This window comes from Nestor notabilis, unplaced genomic scaffold (assembly GCF_000696875.1).
Source record: "Nestor notabilis isolate BGI_N333 unplaced genomic scaffold, ASM69687v1 scaffold29672, whole genome shotgun sequence".
NCBI classification, from domain to species: domain Eukaryota; kingdom Metazoa; phylum Chordata; class Aves; order Psittaciformes; family Psittacidae; genus Nestor; species Nestor notabilis.
Window position 1 is genome coordinate 1 of NW_009917475.1, and position 18,601 is coordinate 18,601.

The 18,601-nt window shown below is 45.7% G+C and overlaps 2 protein-coding genes across 2 annotated transcripts; one reads left to right on the forward strand and one right to left on the reverse strand.

Annotated features, from left to right (window-relative positions):
• Nucleotides 1-48: 48 nt before the first annotated feature.
• Nucleotides 49-4,461, forward strand: LOC104400727 (derlin-2-like; the record flags this gene model as incomplete). Its single annotated transcript, XM_010009252.1, has 6 exons — nt 49-145; nt 748-821; nt 1,301-1,394; nt 2,636-2,831; nt 3,244-3,334; nt 3,861-4,461. Coding segments are annotated over 6 exons (661 nt in total), but the record flags the coding sequence as incomplete, so codon positions are not given.
• Nucleotides 4,462-6,792: 2,331 nt separating this feature from the next.
• SMARCB1 (SWI/SNF related, matrix associated, actin dependent regulator of chromatin, subfamily b, member 1) lies at nt 6,793-17,336 on the reverse strand. The gene is made up of 9 exons (XM_010009251.1): nt 17,229-17,336; nt 16,523-16,552; nt 15,102-15,231; nt 14,391-14,528; nt 13,591-13,718; nt 12,886-13,052; nt 12,249-12,439; nt 8,090-8,221; nt 6,793-7,158 (listed from the first exon to the last, which is right to left on the reverse strand). Exons 1-9 carry the CDS (start codon nt 17,320-17,322, stop codon nt 7,119-7,121), a joined length of 1,050 nt encoding a protein of 349 aa, XP_010007553.1. The 5' UTR covers nt 17,323-17,336; the 3' UTR covers nt 6,793-7,118.
• Between the last annotated feature and the right edge of the window lie 1,265 nt (nt 17,337-18,601).

The window sequence follows — 18,601 nt, forward strand, 5'->3', positions numbered from 1 at the left end:
GGTGGGGGCAGCCAGGGGGGCTGGCTGAGGGCAGTGGGTGCCCGGCAGCGGGTGGCAGTGCTCTGCCTGTCTCCCACAGCAGCTGGAGTTCATCACCCCCTTCCAGCTGTACTTCAACCCTGACCTCATCTTCAGGAAGTTCCAGGTGAGGCCTTGACCGGGCTCGGGGGCCCCTCTTGCCCCTTCCCAGTGAGAGGTGGGTGTGACAGGCTGGGCCCTGGGTGTCCCCATTCGTAGGGTAGTCAGGGAATGCTGTGTGATCCAAAGAGGCTTCTTTCCCGTTGTTCCAACCTTCTTGGGTTGGCAGGAGCTGGGTTGCCAACATGGTGTCCCCTCTTGTCACAGACATACAGTCTTTCCCTGCCATGCATCATCTTGGCATTTCCTTTTTTATTTTACTTAGAATCTATCTCTTCATTTTCTGTGATGCTGAGGTGTTTGGCCAGCTGATGTCAGGCTTTATTGTAGAGAAGCATGAGCAGTGATTTATTTTGGCTCTGGGTGCTCAATCGTGGTTGTTTGTCCCTTCCTGAAGAGCTGAGAAGTCTTCTTTCCACACCTGGAAGGGCAAGATACTCTGATACAGGCTATGAAGGGGAGTCCCACGTGAAAGTGGTGGAGCTGTCTGGTGTCCTGGTGTACTTCTGAGTGTATGGGTGTGTGACTGGGTAGGTGATAGCCGCTGTACATGTGATGGTGAGAGACCCGTCTGTCCACCTCCTTTGCTTTCTCTCTCTTCTCTTTCAGATATGGAGGCTGATCACCAACTTCCTCTTTTTTGGGCCACTGGGATTCAGTTTCTTTTTCAACATGATATTTCTGTATCCTTTGGTCTCAGTGAAACTCTCTCCTCCATTTTGACTTAGATGTGATTCTGCCCCATCTGTCTTCCTCCCCAGGCTGACTTGTCTTGGTAATAGTCTAGGGCTGTGGCTCTTTTGGTCTGAATTGAAGCCATTCCCTCAACAACTGTGGCCACCTCCTGCAGCTTGATCTTTGCTTGCTGCAGGGCAGCCCCTGCCAAAAAGCTGGAGAAGCCATCAGTACTGCTGTGGCTCATGCTGGAGTGCAGTGCCCGTTCCCAGGGTGAACTCCGGCTGGAGCACAGCAGTTGCCCCTTTCTTTCCCTGGGGTCAGTGGTATGAGTTGATGTTTGCGCTGTTCTGTTCTGGGGCTGACAGCTCCTGTGATGAAATAGCTCGCAGTCGGTTTATTCCCCATAACGTCATGCTGTGGGGACGCAGGGTGGCCAGCTGTTAATTTCCTATACTGCAACCCCTCCTTTCTCCCCTGCTCTCAGCTACAGGTACTGCCGCATGCTAGAAGAAGGCTCCTTCCGTGGAAGAACAGCTGACTTTGTCTTCATGTTCCTCTTTGGAGGGTTTCTCATGACAGTATCCTTTTGAGTTGGCTGAGGCTTTTTAGTGTTCTGAGCTGTGGATAGTGTGGGGCTTGACTGCTAGCTTTTTGAATCACAGCTGCACTGTGTGGCTAGTAGCAGGTAGCTGCCTGTTGAGCAGGACAGCTGGCTTATGAACCTTCTTGTGCCCTAGGCCTGCCAGGCTTGTGCCCTGAGGCTTGGGAGAGCATACAGTGGAGAGGCAACTTCTGCCTGTATGGCACAGCTTGTGTTCCTTGTCTTGCCCACTCTTGTCTCCTGGCCTGTGCTTCCCCCCACCCCTGTACTTAGAGCAGAAGAACATACAGGAAAACCTGCCTGTACTTGTGTTGGTTTCTGCAGAAGTGCTGATGCACCTGGCAAGGGGATGGGCTGCCTGATCCCAAAAGAGGATGTGTGGCAGTGTGCAGGGGAAGCTCAGCCTCACAGGAAGCCCCTTGTTACACTGTGTGAGAAACCATCCAGCTGTGGCCAGGCAGTGTGCTCTGGTGAGGAGCACACTGGAGTACTGCTACCATTGGCATGAGGCTGCTCAGAGACAGCTGCAGCTGAGGGGAAGAGCACAGAGCTGTAAGGACAAGGAGGGAAGTGTCTGCTATCAGCATGTCAGGCAGCATGAGCTCAGCACTCTGTCCCTGCAACCTGCCAGTGGTTGAAGGTATTGTCATATGTCTTAAGTTCTTTTATCGTAGGACAAAATAGTCTGGGGAGAAATATCTTCTTCACAAACATAAACCTTTTCTGAATGTCTTGCTGCTGTCTTATGCAGATGGCTCAGCACTGCTCTCCCCCCCGCCCAAGCTCTGCATGAAGCTGTATGAGCTTTATTGGATGTTGGCTATTGTTGGCCATGAGCCTACAGCAGCCACACGCTTGACCATAAGTGGATTTAGAGTCCAACTGCAATAAGGGCAAGGGAATTTTTTGCCTTTGTCCATCTCCTCGTGCTCTGGAGAAGAGGGTTGTGAATGGCAAGAGCATCTCGCTGCTGAATTTCGCCTGTAGAAGGCAAACACTGGATGTGAACTAGTGGCTAAAATGTGCCATGTGTCCCAAGGGCTGTAAGAATGTGAAGACCCTTCTCTGAAGGTGACTTTTGATGGTCACTTTGTGGAGATGCCTATATTAGCTGATTAGCAGCCTGTAGTTCTGGGTTTCCTAGTCGCAAGGCACCCTCTGCTGCCTGGAGGAGGTGCACAGGGTAGGTAGGCTTTTCCTTGACTCGGTAGTTCCTAGCTATTTGGACTCTTTGCCAGTCTGTTTTTCCTGGGCCAGGCTTTCACCATCATGCTGGTATATGTGTGGAGTCGCAGGAACCCTTATATCCGCATGAACTTCTTTGGGCTTCTTAACTTCCAGGCCCCCTTCTTGCCCTGGGTCCTGATGGGATTCTCTCTGCTCCTGGGCAACTCTATCATCATTGACTTACTGGGTAAGTCAAAGCTGGTGGGTGCTGGGGACAAGGGCACTTTGCAGCCACAGTGTGCACAAATCTCAGATGCTCCTGGGGCACTAGCACTGTCTCTTGCTTTCATCTTATTTAAGATGCTGGGTTTCCTAAAGTGAGCTGGCTGAGGTTGCCGGGTGGCCAGCCTTGTGCCTCAGCTCTTGCTGTGTCTTCCCCAGGAGCTGAAGTTGGGTATGGTGAGCTCTGCCTGACAGGCTTGTGTGCCCATTGCAGCAAACAGCCTGGCTCTCTGGAACTGCAGCACTGGTGGCAGCTGGGACATGGGTACACAGCTGAGGGATTCTTGGAGCTTTGTCCTGCTTAAGGTCCCAGTGGCTCTGGTTCAGCTGGCAAAGGAGTCACAGCTAGGACTGACATTGGTCACATCTCTTCCCAGGGATTGCTGTGGGTCACATCTATTATTTCTTGGAAGATGTTTTCCCCAACCAGCCTGGAGGAAAGAAGTTGCTGTTAACCCCTGGCTTTCTGTAAGTAAAGCTGATTCTGGACTCTTGTTTCTCAACCTTCATCAGACTGTAACAGCGTGGGGTGAGCGTAGGATGCAATTGCATGCTGTTAGCGCCTCAGCTCAACAGTTTATGCCTCTGCTGCAGAAAGCACTGGCACGTTGCATGTTACCTGCATATGTACACAAGGTCTATAAAGCAGTTGCTGGTACCTTAAACTTTGCTGGTTGAGCTGTAGCATTCTTGCTGCTTGTGGAAATACTAGATGCAGGTAGGATTGTTTTGATACATTTCTGTACTTTAAGAAAGCAGAGTATGTTCTGCTTCATGCTGAGGATCAAAACTGACCTAGAGATCAAGGAAGCAGGTACTGTCATTGTTAGATACTGATCTGTGCAAAAGAACAGGTAGTGCTGGTGCACGGGGCAGGTGGCTGAGGCATACAGCCAAGCTCTGGGAGGGGCTTGTTCCTTGGAGGGCTGGGAGTTGTGTCCTCAGCTCGCTCTCCTAACCTGCCTGCTTGGTGGGATGGCATGTCCCTTGCCAGGAAGATGGTATTTGACACACCGGAGGAGGATCCCAACTATAACCCTCTCCCTGAAGACCATCTGGAAGACCATCCTAGAGACCAGGACCAGAACCAGCATCCACAGTAACACATGGGACTCTTCTATGTGGCCAGATTCCTCTCTTCTAGATGGACTGATGCTGTGGCCCAGAGATCCTATTGGAATAACACCAGTTGCCATTCTGATGCGTCATGTTTCACTGTTTGTATTGGTAACCCATCTCCCCTTGTACTAGATGGTTCCAAAGAGCTTTGCACATAAGAACTTATGAATGCTTATGGAGGTGTTCTAGGGGCAGGGACCGGAAGCTGTGATGGCTCCTCAGTTACTGGGGAGTAAGTATCAAATGGGGTGTTAACCTAGTGGCTCCTTCTCTTGCTGTTTGATTTGATGTGTGCCAGGTCACTCTTGCCCTCTGTAGAATGCTCCTGGCTCTCCTGGTTGTGAGCTTTCAATGAAGTAGTACTCCCAACTCTATCATGGTAGAATGCAGCTCAACCTCTTCCTTGTCTCTCAGTCCCCCACTCCTTTTTGGTGGTTGTTTCCAAAGAGTCTTTACATTAAAGTCTTTATTTTTCAGTAGTGTGTCCATTTCTGCCAGGGGCAGAGGCAGCAATTCACCAGTACTCATCAGGACTTGGCTCACAGCTGCCAGGCTGCTTGCTTGGGCTTTTCCTTTTTTTTTTTTTTTTTTTTTTTTTTTTTTTTTGGTGGGTAAAGCAAAGTTCAGGCTAGCTGGAAGATGTCCTTGCCCTCCTCTGTCAGCAGGACTGCAGAGCATGAGGGGGGGTGTCTGCTGAAGAAAGGGCTGCCTGGGAAAGGACAGGGGACAGAGCTGGATGCTTGATCCATGCAGTGACTGGAAGTAGCACTTTACACTGGTAATAAAGGCTGTCTGCACATGCAGTGTAATTCCACTCTTGTTGAGTCTTTTAGTTCTGAAACTTAAACATCTGAATTTTAAGAGAAAACAAAAGTTAGTCCCTACCATGAACAGCTGTACAAAATGGATTTGATCATTCATGCTACTGCAGTGCACCACTTTGCTTATACCAGACCTTAAAGCCTTTGGAGTAGATTTATAAAGGTTATTTATTTCTTGGTATAAGCTCAATAGCTCCTCTGGTAATGTTGCTGTCTGCTCAGCTAGACACACTTGAAACCACCACTGAAACTACTCAGAAATGTAACCATTATTCAATTAAATAGAATTATACAAGAGTCTTAGGCAAGATAGAACCAAAGCTCCCCCCTCCCCTCTGTGGGCTTCCCATGAAAACACCTTTTTTTAATGAAAAAACTCAGACTTCATTTGACAAAGGTATTTGCTGCACTTATGTTTACCTCTGCAGGATGAAAGACCTGTATAGATAGGAATCTTGTTCTAGAACAAATAGTGGTACTAAGGGCTAAGCAGCCTCAGACTTGACAAGTACTTGCTGTGTGGTTTGCTCATGACCTAGTAACACAATTGGTGTTTTAATCCCTGGTAAGAGTTTGTCTTTAAAGTCTGCAGATATTCTGTTTTAAATTGCTTCTAGGATGGGACTTTGGAATGCAAAAGCTGGATTACACTTCAGGAGAGCAAGGTACTTGTAAACCCACTGCAGAAGCTGCAGTGCCTGTGTGTCTGCACCTCATTGGGAACTTCAGCAATTCACAAATCGCACTGCATGTGCTCATTTAAGGCTATAGCAGTTTCATGCTGTTTCCTGAAGAGGCTGCTTGCAGAAGTACTGGGTCATAACAAAGAAAGGCTGAAGTGTTCTTAGGAAGTGTTATATCCATGAGGCAAAATAGGTGTTCTGCTTGGGAGGCTGAGGTACATACAGCACAAGTCTCAAGTTTTGTTTTACTTGCTAAAATAACTTTTCAACCTTTCTAATAAGAAATAATGGAGTACCACTCTGGCACAGGAACCCAGGATAACACTGCACTATTGTTGCCAAATTTTCTGTTTCTGCAGACTAACATCTGGAAATAGTTCCCTCCCACCCAGGAATGAGAACTGGCTCTGCTGTTCCTCAAGCCTAAACATGATAAATTAAGGCTGGAAAGTGTTTTTTGACTGGTTTTGACTGTGTTAGCAGAGTGGGTGGATCAGCAAGGACTGTAAAGCCTACTGGCTTTATCATAAAGGCCTGAACATAGTAACTCGGGCTGTCAGCAAAATCTGCCCTGCTTGCAGCACTCAGTACTGGCAGTGAAGGGCAGGAACTCTTATCAAGGAGCTGATGTACACCTCAACAGCAAGGTACATTCTAATTAGCTTTTTAAATAAGCTTGACTTTTCTAATCTCACTTCAATGGGTTTCTGTTTTTAAACTCTCCAGGGGAAGACAGGTTGTTTCTAGGATTGCAAAATCCTCACACTGCAGTGCTAAGGGTATTTAAGATGCCCACTTTTGCTTTGGGTGCTCTGTAACTGGTAGCTCTATGTGCTGACAACCACAGTGAAGCCACTTGCTGAAGCTGCAGGCTCATTAATCACATGGCTCAACTTCTGTACCAGTTCAGAAACTGTTGTCTTCCATATGTGGCCTCCACAGAAAAAAGGGTTCACCACACTCCAGGCTGACATCTGCCAGAAACCAATGTTAAGTAAGTTTGTGATTTCAGTTAACCTGTTCTATTCTGGCCAAGTAAGCCAGCTGAACACCTCACTCAGTTCATCACAGACTGTGCTAAGTGTAGCGACAGACCAGTCCTTCAGAGTTGTTTGCTGCTTCTGAGTTTAAGTCTCATTCTCACTTTCCCGTGGTTTTATCTGTTGAAATACTCAGTTTCCACCAATCTCTGGGAAAACTGAATGCATTCAAGTGTTAATATTAAGCCCCAAGGCTGCTCAGTTACCATAACAGCACAAAACCATGGTGAGATTCACCAATCATTTAAACTTGCTGAACTCAAAGTAGTTTGCATTCCTTTTATTTAAAAAGTTGTCCTAATAGTGCATTTTGCACCTATACAAAAGAATCTTTACACTGTCCACACACAGGTATAAGGGCTCCAACAGCTGCCACAGATCTCAGCTAGATCATGTGCTAACACAGCATTGTTGGTACGTGGCATTTAGGTGGAGGGGGTGGGGGCAGAAGTCAGCAGTACTGGGAACTCTTGGCAAGTGGAATGTGTGTCCCCTTCAGGGACAAAGACCCCTGCCAATCCTAGATCCATTTGGGGAGAGGAGCACGGATAAAGTCTGTAGGAAGAGCACCAGTGTCACAACAGGAAGATTACCACGCTGGGGCAGTATTGGCCAAACGCCTCATGCGCCTACAAGAGAGAGAAAGAGATAGAGTGAGTGCTGTTACAGGCACAGGAAGTCTTACAAACACCAACACTTTTGGGGAGGCTGCCACAACTTTGTGAGCAAAAAAATTCTTGGTCACCTGAGAGTGCACCTGTTGACAAGGGTAAGGCACTATGTTCAGTAACAGGTTTTAGGGCACTTTGCTTGAACTGTTTGCTACTGAAAACTAATCAGCAACCATAGCTAAGTAGCAAAATAATTATGAAACTGTTAATCAGCAGAAAAAAAAAATACAAAACAAAAAACTCACAAAAACACAACAAACAAATTCCTGATAAACTGCTGAGCCAGCATACTTACTGTTCCCCCACTGTATCTTTTGGAGAGATTCTAGCAATTCACTTACTTGTATCTGCCAGGAGCAATTTCACCAAGTAGGAGCAAGTGCTCTCGACTGTTTGTCAAACATTGCTTAGCAGGGCTCTGGTGGGCAGAGCCCCTCCTACAATCACAATGGTGCTCCCATGCTGGCAAACAGGTTGGCATCAGTTGGGCTGGAGCTGGGAGCTTGCCCATTCCTACCTCAAGCAGCACTTTACCCTACATAAAAGGAAGCCTTGTGGCAGGATTCTAGGTAGTATGACAGTGCATGAAACTCCAATATTCTTTATGAGTGCCTTCCTATAGAAACAAATCCCCCTGCAGGAACAGAGAGCCCATGGAAAGGAAAAAAAGACAAAAGGAAACTTAGGTTCAAGCAGGAGACGGTTAATATTTGTGGAGGAAGGTGATAAGAGTTTTAATATCCTGAAGCTAAAGGGATATGAGTTTCTGTTGTGCTGTGCAAGTCTGAAATCCTGCCAGCTGGCTCTCTATAGAGAAAGACAAACATCAAAGCTTAATTTCTGTCTCAGAGAAAGGCAGAAGGAGAACTGTCTGAACGAGTGGCAGCACCTTGTATTTCTGTCCTGGTCTCTGATCTTCTTCTCCATCTCGGCATCTGTGAGGGTTTCCAGGAGAGGGCACCACTGGTCAGCATCCCCCGTGTTGCGAATAGCAATTTCCACAGTCGGCAAAGGGTTCTCGCTACACGGCAGTACAGAAGGCAACAAAGCAACATCCGTCAGTGGTGCCAGAGCACTCCTCTGGGTTACCAGCCCAGAGGCAGGGAAAACAGAGCATCATCTACAGTGTTTCATTCTTAGCGCTGCTTAGGACAGTCCAGTTGCTGGAAGTACACCAGGGGCTGATGGCTGTGATCTTGTGGAGCCCAAAGCTTCTGGAAGACCAACTATAACCACCACAGGAGTCTGTCAAACAGCCACGGCTGATGCATTTCTCTCCCACAAAGGCCATGCTGTAAGTGGCTGACAGTGTTCAAACCTCACAGGCAAAGTTCATACCAGTTTATTAGTGCTGGAGGCACTGCACCCAGAGCAGCAGCTGAGCACAGACTGGTAGCAAGGCTCACTCTTTGTCTAGCTTTGCTGTTCTGCAACTCTGTCTTCCTAGCTGTGGTCTGCCTAGCACACCTCTGACAGCTCTTCCCTGACAAAAGTCTGGCTTTCTGGGAGCCTGATAGTGGAACACGCACTGTTCTCCCAATTGCCATGGAAAGGGTAGTCTTTCAGGACCTGCTGTTGCAACCAGAGGCTGTGGCTACTCCCTGCAAATGGAATGAAACACCAGGCTTTGTCCCAGATCACAAGATCTGTTCTCAGGGAGATCTCTGCCCTGACCAGCTGCATTATGATGTGCACAAAAATATTTACTGCCTCACCAGTGGCTTTTCAGTAAAAGTCAACAGAAACTGACCAGGAGTACTTCCTAAATATTGACAGTGGGGCCGGAAGCCCAGCATAAATATAGAGGAGCCTCAGAATGTAAATGTTTGCTTTGAATTCTAGAAAGCAGCTCAGCCTTAGCAGCACAAAGGAAGTGTGTGTGAGAGGAGCCCTCTGCAGGTGTGCGCACACATCCAGCCCCTTCCCCAGGGACCTGTCTTCCTGCACAGGGTTTCAATGCTCATGGGCAGCCCTCTCCTTCCCCCAGGAAGGGACTCAAATGTTAACCGCCATGGGAACATCAAGCTCTGCATCAAAGCTATTCATCTGGAATAACAACTCTTCAAAGCAATGCTACAATGAAAAATTAATTCAGAGCCTTTGGTATCTGATCCTGGGGGGAGGCTCAAGTCAAATCCACTTCAGTACTGCTGATGTCCACTAAGCAACACTCAAACCCAGGAACATCATCTTAGCTCCAGACTGCTACACATTCCAGGCTAAATGCTAAACCTTAACTGGCTTTTCTGACCTGATGGCATGGTCTCAACGTCATTTACTGTGCTTAATGCCGAGCACCCACTAGAATTAAGTGGGGGTAGGAAAGCTGACCTCATGCACATAACTTAACTGCAAGCCAACTCAGATACACATTTCCTTAGCAAAGAATCAGAGATAAAGTGAAAAAATCCTCCCCCATCTCCCAACCTTCAAAGAAAGGCAGCTCCTCCTCCTCTGTTATTTTCTGATTGAGAGCATGATGGTGCTGGCAGAAAGACTGAAGTGCTGCAGAATTCCCAGTAGAGCAAGACACTCCCTATGCAAGGGTCCAGGCCCCTCGCAGTAGTGTCCACAGGTATGTCTTCTTTTGGAAAAGGTGCCTCCACAGACACATAGGTTGGTGTATGAGAGAACGTGTGTCACCACTCAGGTCTTTCAGGCAAATCTCTGGCTATGAGCTGCTGTGTACTGCCACTAGAAACACCCAGTACACAGACAGGAATCATCCTAGCATGCCATCCCCCTGAATATCCCATAACCACCAGTTACCTGTCTACTTCCATTCCTGCCCCCTCCACTAGGCTTTCAGGCTCTCCTTGTTTTGTACAGAGCAGGCAGCTCAAAGAAATGCCCTGGCTTTCATCAGCTAAAAGACAAGTTTCACCTCTCCCTGAGATGATTAAGAGGCACATGACTTCTCAAACCCCCAGTCCCTTGAGATATTAAGGTTCTTTTGATACATCTAAAGCAGACCCTTTCCTTACATCAGTGGAATGACTTCGGAGCAACCACCACTCCTGTGGTTTACGAATTCAGGAACTAACCAACCACAGAACCCAAATATCATTAATTACTGTAATGTTTCAAAAGTATTCCTTTGCTGGAAGAACAAAGGGAAGAGGAGGACATGTTTGTAGTATGACACAAAACAAGGTTTAAATTAGATGTTTTTTCCTCCCTGAATAGCTCATGTCTACAAGCTTCGTTCTGTTGGGGTTCCCTTTCTAGTTTTTCATTCTCCCCCTTGCAATACTGCCACAGTCTGAAGAAGGCCTGACTTCATCCGTCTGAACTCCCCCTAAAACAAAGCCTCTTCAATAACCACGGGCAGATACGTGTTTTTAGAGAGGATTGTTTGAAGTTGGCACTAGTATTATATATTTGAGAGAGCCTGGGCAGCACCAACTAAAACTTTATGTACTGCAGGTTAGAGAGACTGACAGGAAGCAAAGGGAGAAATGACCCCCCCCCTTACAACAGTTAACATGTACACAGATTCATTTCTTATCTCGGGTATCTGCAATACGTGAAGAAGCACAGGAAAGAGGGAGAACATTTAGTATCCACTAAATGGACCTCTGTTACACCAATGACAAGAGCAAGGAACAGATGCCCCACGTGTTGAGAGGCAGCATGCTAAAAAGTTGTCAAAGTAAATTAACTGGGAAGGTAAATAAATTGTGAGTAGAAAAGAGGGCTTCCTGGCCAGCATAGTGTGAACAGGGCCACCACTCTAATTCAAGCACCACAGCTCATGTCTTTGTTATAATACACTCAGCAGGGAAGAAGAGTACTAAAGATATCAGATTCCCATCTACCATCCTTCAAGTGCCCATCCCTTCTCAGGAATGAACACCCACTGTTGTTACAGATGTGGTCCCATGCTGGATCTGCAAATGTCAGTCAGCTGTTGTGAATGGAAAGGTAGAGGTGACCTCCTTACCTCCATGAGGTGAAGGGGCATCAGTGGGATGGACACACAATCTAATAGTTTCAGTAGAAGAGTTTAATTTCCATGTGCTAAAGGGTCACTTTCCATTTTTTAGTACGAACCACTCTGGGAATCATTTCAGAATCAAGTAGTTGCTGTGGAAGATTTTCAGGATAATTGTGAGTAGGTGGTGCCTGTTTTCCACAGAAGGTTGACCAGACAGGAAACCTTCAGATGCAGGAGGAAGAAGTAGCAGAGCCCACAGCAGCAGCCAGCTTCTTCCCCACACCAACTACTCACTGCCCCATTCCTGAGGCAGGACAAGGCTGGGCATGTTTCCTTTTGCTGCTTCCCATCCTGCTTCCCTAAACTGACCTCTGCAAAACTGGTGTCAACAGTACCATTCCCTCACCTCATCAAATACATCATTTGCTGAACTCTCAAACTCCCCTGACTACCACCATGACTTGAGGTCAAAAAAACCCCAAACAAAACAGAACTTACAACACACATTAAGGTATTCTTAGAGCTGCAGACTCAGCAACATGCTGAGGATAACAACATCAGTACAGTAACTCACCACAGAACACGGCACAACTGGAAATGATTATCATTAGGAGACAAGTTACAAAGCTGACTAATCAAACCTGACACTGCTGAGTTCCAGCTGTGAGAACAGCCAATGATCAAGCCAACTTCAATGTCAGCCAGGGAGACAGCTACAGTTTCAATCAGTCTTAGTTCAAAACACCAAAGCTTGAGACAGTGGATGGCCCAAATCAGGCAAAGCAAACAAAACAGAAAAGCATCCGGGGCTCATCATTAGCAAACATTAGAAGAGGGAGACACAAGGTTACTGTTAATTACAGCAGCCTTTCATTCTGCAGTGAAAGCTGACACCACAATATTTGGTCCTGAAATTATTAGACACAACAGGGAAAGATACTTGAGCACAAGCACAAAAATGTAAGGAGGACAGAATGGGTGTAAGCCATAAGGACAAATTTCCAATGAAGCCTTCTTCCTCAGGGCAGCTGTTCAAGGATTCATTGATGCCAACACCCATGAACTGCAAACAACCCTGCACAGCCATAGCAGGAAGAGGACAGTTCTGTACCTGAAGGCGTATGTCTTCTGATGCCAACTCAGCTGTCCCCGGATGCTGTAGGCAATAGTAGTGACAAACTCCCCACCCAGGCCAAGCTCTGAGCACAGCTTCAAGGCAAATTTCTCTGGTGAATTCTCCTTCTCTGACATGTCCCACTCAAACTGGTCTACAAGGGAGATGTTCCCTACATGGATGTTTAGCTGGAGACAAGAGAAGAAACAGGTCATTTGTTTACATTCTCACAACAGTTAGTCAAAGGTAATTTAGCTGAGGAGGCAGAGGCTGGAGAAGAGAAGCAGAGCAGTAACTCTTAGTTCACTACATCTACAGAGCTCTTTAACTGAATTCTTAATTCCAGTAGCATGCGGGAAAACTCAGCTTTGCTCACCAAGGTTCAGTTCTTCCAAAAGATTACAACAATGGATTAACAGAACAACTTCATCATCTCAGGGGCTGGCACATCAATGTTTAATAATCTGCCACCTTGGTTTCGTTCTCAATACAAAGAAGAAAATTCAGTCTGGGCACAGGACTGGAGTTAAGAGCTCCTTTGCTCTGAGGGAAGCCTTCGTACTCTTACTCCCCAGTAACATAACCAGAGAAACCCAAGTGGTTCAGCTCTTGTTCTACTGCCTTCCTGTATTACCTTAATAATAACTCGTTGGTCTGACTGATCCTCAAGGATACTGTCAGTTGGGTAGGACTCGATCTGTTGTCGGATGGCAGAGGCAATAGCAGGGACAAAGGTCAGAGGATTCAAATCCAGGTCATCGCAGAGAATCTCAGAGAACATTTCTGGGGTCATTAGTTTTTCTGATACAGAACAGAATGAACAGACAGGTAACCTTCTGCCCCTTACAGAATACACAAAATTAATCCCACAGCATGACAAAGGGAATCCCAAATGCTTTTAAATGGGTGTTTTGTATCAGGTTTGTAAGGACATGCACTCTGCCAAAGGTGCTTACAGCCTTCTATACTTGCTCTGTGGAGACAACGTAGGTATGGTCTAATAATCCACATACATAAAAAAACCTACACATTAACTGCTTTGTATTCAGGGTACCTCAGGCAACTGAATAGTCTCAGACTGCTGAGCTGATGAACTGGGTCAGGAAAATATGCCAGTTAAACTCTTCAGATTACATGTGTCCAGAATGACTGCAACCCATGGAACTGGCAGAGCATTCACAAAGAGACACAAAATCTGAATACAGTTTAAAGTAGGAGAGCTTTAAAGCTCTGTGTATATGGGGCAAGGACATGCATGCTCATGCTTACTGTCTCTTCATATTTGGTGATGGACACAACTATATCTCTCCAACCTCAAGAAATTCTCCTTCCTACATACCATTCATGTTCCACGTAAATGCATCTCTGAGTTTCTGCCCATCAATTTCCATATCAAGCCTGATTGGAACCAGAACCTCCGGCTGGGATGCATTCTCATGGATCACTGCTGGGTCATGGTCATCAAAGCTAGTATGAAAAGCAACAACACAGTATATGCAACTACCACATCTGGCATCCACAGAGGGCAGGCAACGGTTGTGGGAAGCAATCCTCACACTCCTAACTCCACAGTCAGTCTTTAGACAGATTCCTCAACACAAGCTTATAGGGCTATGGCAACCAATACCAGTTAATCACCATTTGTTACGTTACACCTATCATTAATACATTCCTGCAAATAAATCAAGGAAGCTTTCCAGGATTACATTTATCTTTGTTTTCTCAACTTTTGTAATGGAAAATAAGTTAGTCATAAGCCACAGCAGCATGTCCCCTTGAATAAATTAGATCAAAGTTCCTGGAATATGTCAGTGAGAGGCAGCTTGTTCTTTACAGAGTGAGTTTGCAGGCTCCTTAAATGACAGCTGCTCAGCCCATCAGCAAAAAGTAGAAGGAATTCATCAGGAAAAGAATGAACCATTTTCCTGACAAAAGGAAAACCTCCTCTCTAAGCCATGGCTGGCAGCTGTAAGGAAGAGTCTCAAGACACACAGTTTAACTAAGAACCTCCAAAATTAGCAAGTTGTAGGTCTTTTGTCAGTTAATACAATTCTGTGATTCATCTTAACCCATCAGCACTACCCTGGCAGCATGTAACTTTGGTAACTTTCTACTTTTCAAAGTAGGAAGCTGTCTCACCACAGAGGGAATGTCCTCTTCTTATCCCTGCCCATGCGGTTTCTGTTAATGGTTGTTGAGCACGGCACCGCATCCAGGTGGTGAGAGCTGTTGGGCAGCGTTGGCACCCACTGGTTGTTCCTCTTTGCCTTCTGTTCTCTGAAGGAGGAGACTGTATGTTAAATTGCAGCCCCTGAGCAACACTGCTACTACTTAAGGAATGGTAACATTTTAAACTTTCAAAGTCCTATTATGAGTTCTTGCTATTTTATTCTGGAACTCTAAATACTGTTCCACTGACAACTCACGTTCCACACCAGCCCCTGGGAAGCCCATTCTCCAGCTATGAATCCAGGTGCACCATTATAAATATTAAGTTCATATTTGGATTTTATGTCTGTATTTTATAAAAGGACTGCTGAGAAATGGAAGGTCTCCAGAAGGCAGTACGTGCAGAGAGCATGTTCTGGAAAACATCTGGTACAGCTGGAATGTGGTAATTTCAAAAAGAGCTGTATCATCAACACTTCTTTCTTCCTGTTGTACGTGGGCAATAACCCAACTCTTCTGGAGATCTTCATTTGCTCAACACTGCGAACAACTGTTAGCACAGACTGGCAAGCACCCACCAGCACAAAGGCCTGGGTTTATGCAATTTCTCATGCTCCCTGCCCAAGCTAAGATCTTCTAAGCAGCTCCCTTCTGATCTTGGCCCTCACTGATGCTGGTTACCTGAGGTAGGTAGGAGGCTCTGTGCTGATAGACACTGCCTTATACTTCTCATCATTTCCATCCAAGATCTCTTCCACTTCAGAGGCCTTTAACAGCGTCACACTAGTGGCCAGTGTTGTATAGCCATGATCTATTTCCAGGAAAGATGCACAAAATTAACATGCAAAAGCGTAATATAGTGATGTAGCATTAATAGGCTGCATGGTGAAAAGCTTCCCTGTCGCTGCAGGAGGGACTAACATCGGTTACCAAGTGGTACAAGTGTGTGTGTCCCCAGAGTTCTGTGGCTTCATTTATCTTCTTGTAGAAATTTAATTTTCAAGACAGGTTTTGCCATGACATTTTGTACACATGGGATAAATGGAGATGACAGAATTTTCCACTGTCATTTCCAAGTTGCCAGAAGCCTCCACGCTTCCTCACACACCAAGATGCTCTGCTGCTAGGGTAGGTTACTTGCACTGGAGTGACCAGAAGCCTAGCTACAGTGCCTATCAGTAAAGAAACATAATTGGGGTTTGACTTCCATCTAAACAGCAGTAATAAACCTGACTTTCTTGGGAGCAGGGGTGGAATGTCTTAGTTAATACATGGCGATCTCCACCACAAAGCCAATTCAAGAGACAAAAGCAGTATGAAACCTTGGAATGGCCGCACAGTGTTAGAGTCAAGATTTGCAAAAGGCATCAGTATCTCTTTACTTTATACATGTTTCCTGTTCATGCCCTGTTAAAAAACATCTTTCACTGGGACTAAAGAGTCAAGACACACGCAGGGTTAGAATTACAGGAGCTTCCCTCAGGTACTACCACTGGATGAACCTCCTTCACCCAGAGTGCAACTTATTCATAGTCTCTGGTGATTTCTGTTATGGAATTTACTTAAGATGGAAAGCAATGCCACAGATCCAAAATTTCAGGAAAAAAGTCCACAAATACTTACAATTATTAGCTAAATTTTGAATCTAATGTGATTTTACTTAAGAAGAGGAAGAAAATTCTTTCCTACCCAGAGTTGCCTTTTGCCATGACATGGCTTAGCTCTGCACACCTACACCTGCCACAATGATATAAAAATCTCTTCCACAGCCTTCTGCGAGGAAAAGCCCAGAAAACAATACATCCTCAGTGGACTTAAAAGTTAAAATAGAGAGGCAACAATCAATACAGAAACTGGTAAGACTTGGGAAAGGGGGAGAAACCTCAGGACAGCTCTGGCTGAATTACAGAGACCATCTGCATTTGAGAGTCTTGCTAAGGTTCCGAGAAGAAGTTCAGCACGTGATCACATGCACAATTAGGGTGGCCACAGAAAGAGATCAGAGGAACAGGATTAGACACTAATATATATTCTAATAGCACAAAAGGTCACAGTGGAGATTCTTCTAGAACAGCTAAGATTAACATGCAGATAAGACTTACATCTTCTGGGACTGTGAGACCGCTGGTTTTCTGTTAGGGAATAAAACAAGAAAAGAAAGCAACAGGTCAGCAGGATACTTGGAGGAAGGAGACCTAAGTCCAGAATTAACCTATTTTTTTTAATTATGCTTTAGTCTAAAGACTGTACAACAAATGACACTGCTGGGAAGTTTAACTGCTGGTTATTAGTCTCACACCAAAAATAATACCAAGGCGTATTTTCTGTGTGGCGGTCACATCAGCAGCAATACACCACAGCAAATTCTAGCAGGCATGAACATTCAGTCCCTGCAAGAAGCAAAGTTAAGCAAAGACACACATTTTAATGTGCCATCCTTGCAACATTCCCACCTGTTTGACAAAAGACACAAACATGCTCTCTTTGTCTTAAAAAAAAAATAAAAAATAAGAGACTCTTCTGAAACACAGTACTGATTCTGAGATGTGGCTTTTGCTTTATGATTAATGCAACCAGTCCCAGGAAAGCCATGATGGCTATTTCTATTTTAGAACATTTTTGATCAGTTGATGTTTGGTACCAGGCTGAAGCAGGAGCTACCACTGCCACCACTGCAGAGGGCTCCATCAGTGGGGCAGCCTGAGGCCACTCGCACAGCCCACAAGCTTCCGAGTCACCAGAGAGTATTTCAAGGCAAAATTTCAGGTTTCATACAACAATACTGGGAATGTTTACTCATCTTCTCACCATGTGAAGAGGCCACTATCTTCTTCCTTTCTTCCACTGTGGCTAGTCGCCTCCAGAGCGACGGGTATCTCTTGTACAGGGAACCCCGAAACATACGCAAGTAGTTTCCCACCTATAAGAAGAGAAGTGGAGACATGGCTGGTGTTCCTGTGTGGTCTGGAGTTCCATTTAAGAGATTTTTGGCAGAAGCTGAAAGAAATTCAGCTCTTTGTGATGGTAAAAGAGACATCCCAAGAGGATTTTTATAGGTTTTTTTGTAATATACTGACTGCACTGGATTTGGCATCATGGGACACCACAATTTTTGTGGCAATACAGAAAATTACATTTTATATTTCACTAGTCTGATATTAAAAACTCCCATCCGCTGATAATCCCTTTAATAAGGAAAAAAAAAATCCATTCATTTTCATGTAGTTTTGAACAACCTAAACTTCCTTTACTTCAATTTCTGTTTCAAGACACAACAATCAGTAGGAATTAAATCAAACTGGGCACCCAGCTCTCTGACATTCTAGCTTTTACTTCAAACCTCTGTGCCATCTAGGCATAGCTCAAATACAGCAAATGCCCACAGACTTGTTTTTGAGTTAAATCCTTGGCACATGCAAAATGTGATCACTGTCAATAATCCTCTTTCAGATTAACTTACCATCTGAAAAGCAGTTCTGTTCTTCCTGGCAGAAGATCCTTACCTGTGCTAAGGGCTACAGCAGGACATGCTGAACAACAGAACTACTTCTAGGCTCTGAAATTCAATTTTCAGACTGGTAGCACATTGGCAGACTGCCACACAGTAACATGTTTATTCCTTGTCTGACAAGACTCATTTTGAACTTAACATGTATTTGCAGGTAATTTTTAATCACATCTTTTGCTCCACAGTGCTCATCAACAGGCAGAAATGAATGTTAGATAAAGAACGTAACCCTTTCTCCCCTTCCACATGCCTGGTCTGGCAACCTCAGAGACTAGCTACTGCAGTTACTGTTTTTTCATACTCTACGTTTCACGTGAGAGCACGAGAGGCCCATACAGCTGCACCTTTAATTTATCCAATATTCCCTTTTTTTGCAGCAAGGGGTGGGCGCTATACCATGTTTCTTGCTTCAATGAGGCTTGTCTTCAGGTCTGGCTTTGATGGTGTTACTGAGCACTAAGGCCGAGGTGTGACTTTACTACCTCGCAGCACGTCAAAGAATCCAAAACTCTGACCAAACCTGCTACAGGAGTCCCAGGCAGAGCACCGGGGAGCTGGGCCTCGGATCTGGTCTCCACGTACTCTAGGAGCGGCCCTCGCCGGGAGCGCTGGTCCCAGCCCGGCTGAGCCCCGCGGGCAGCGGGAGGGGACCCGCAGGGGCTGGAAGGCTGCT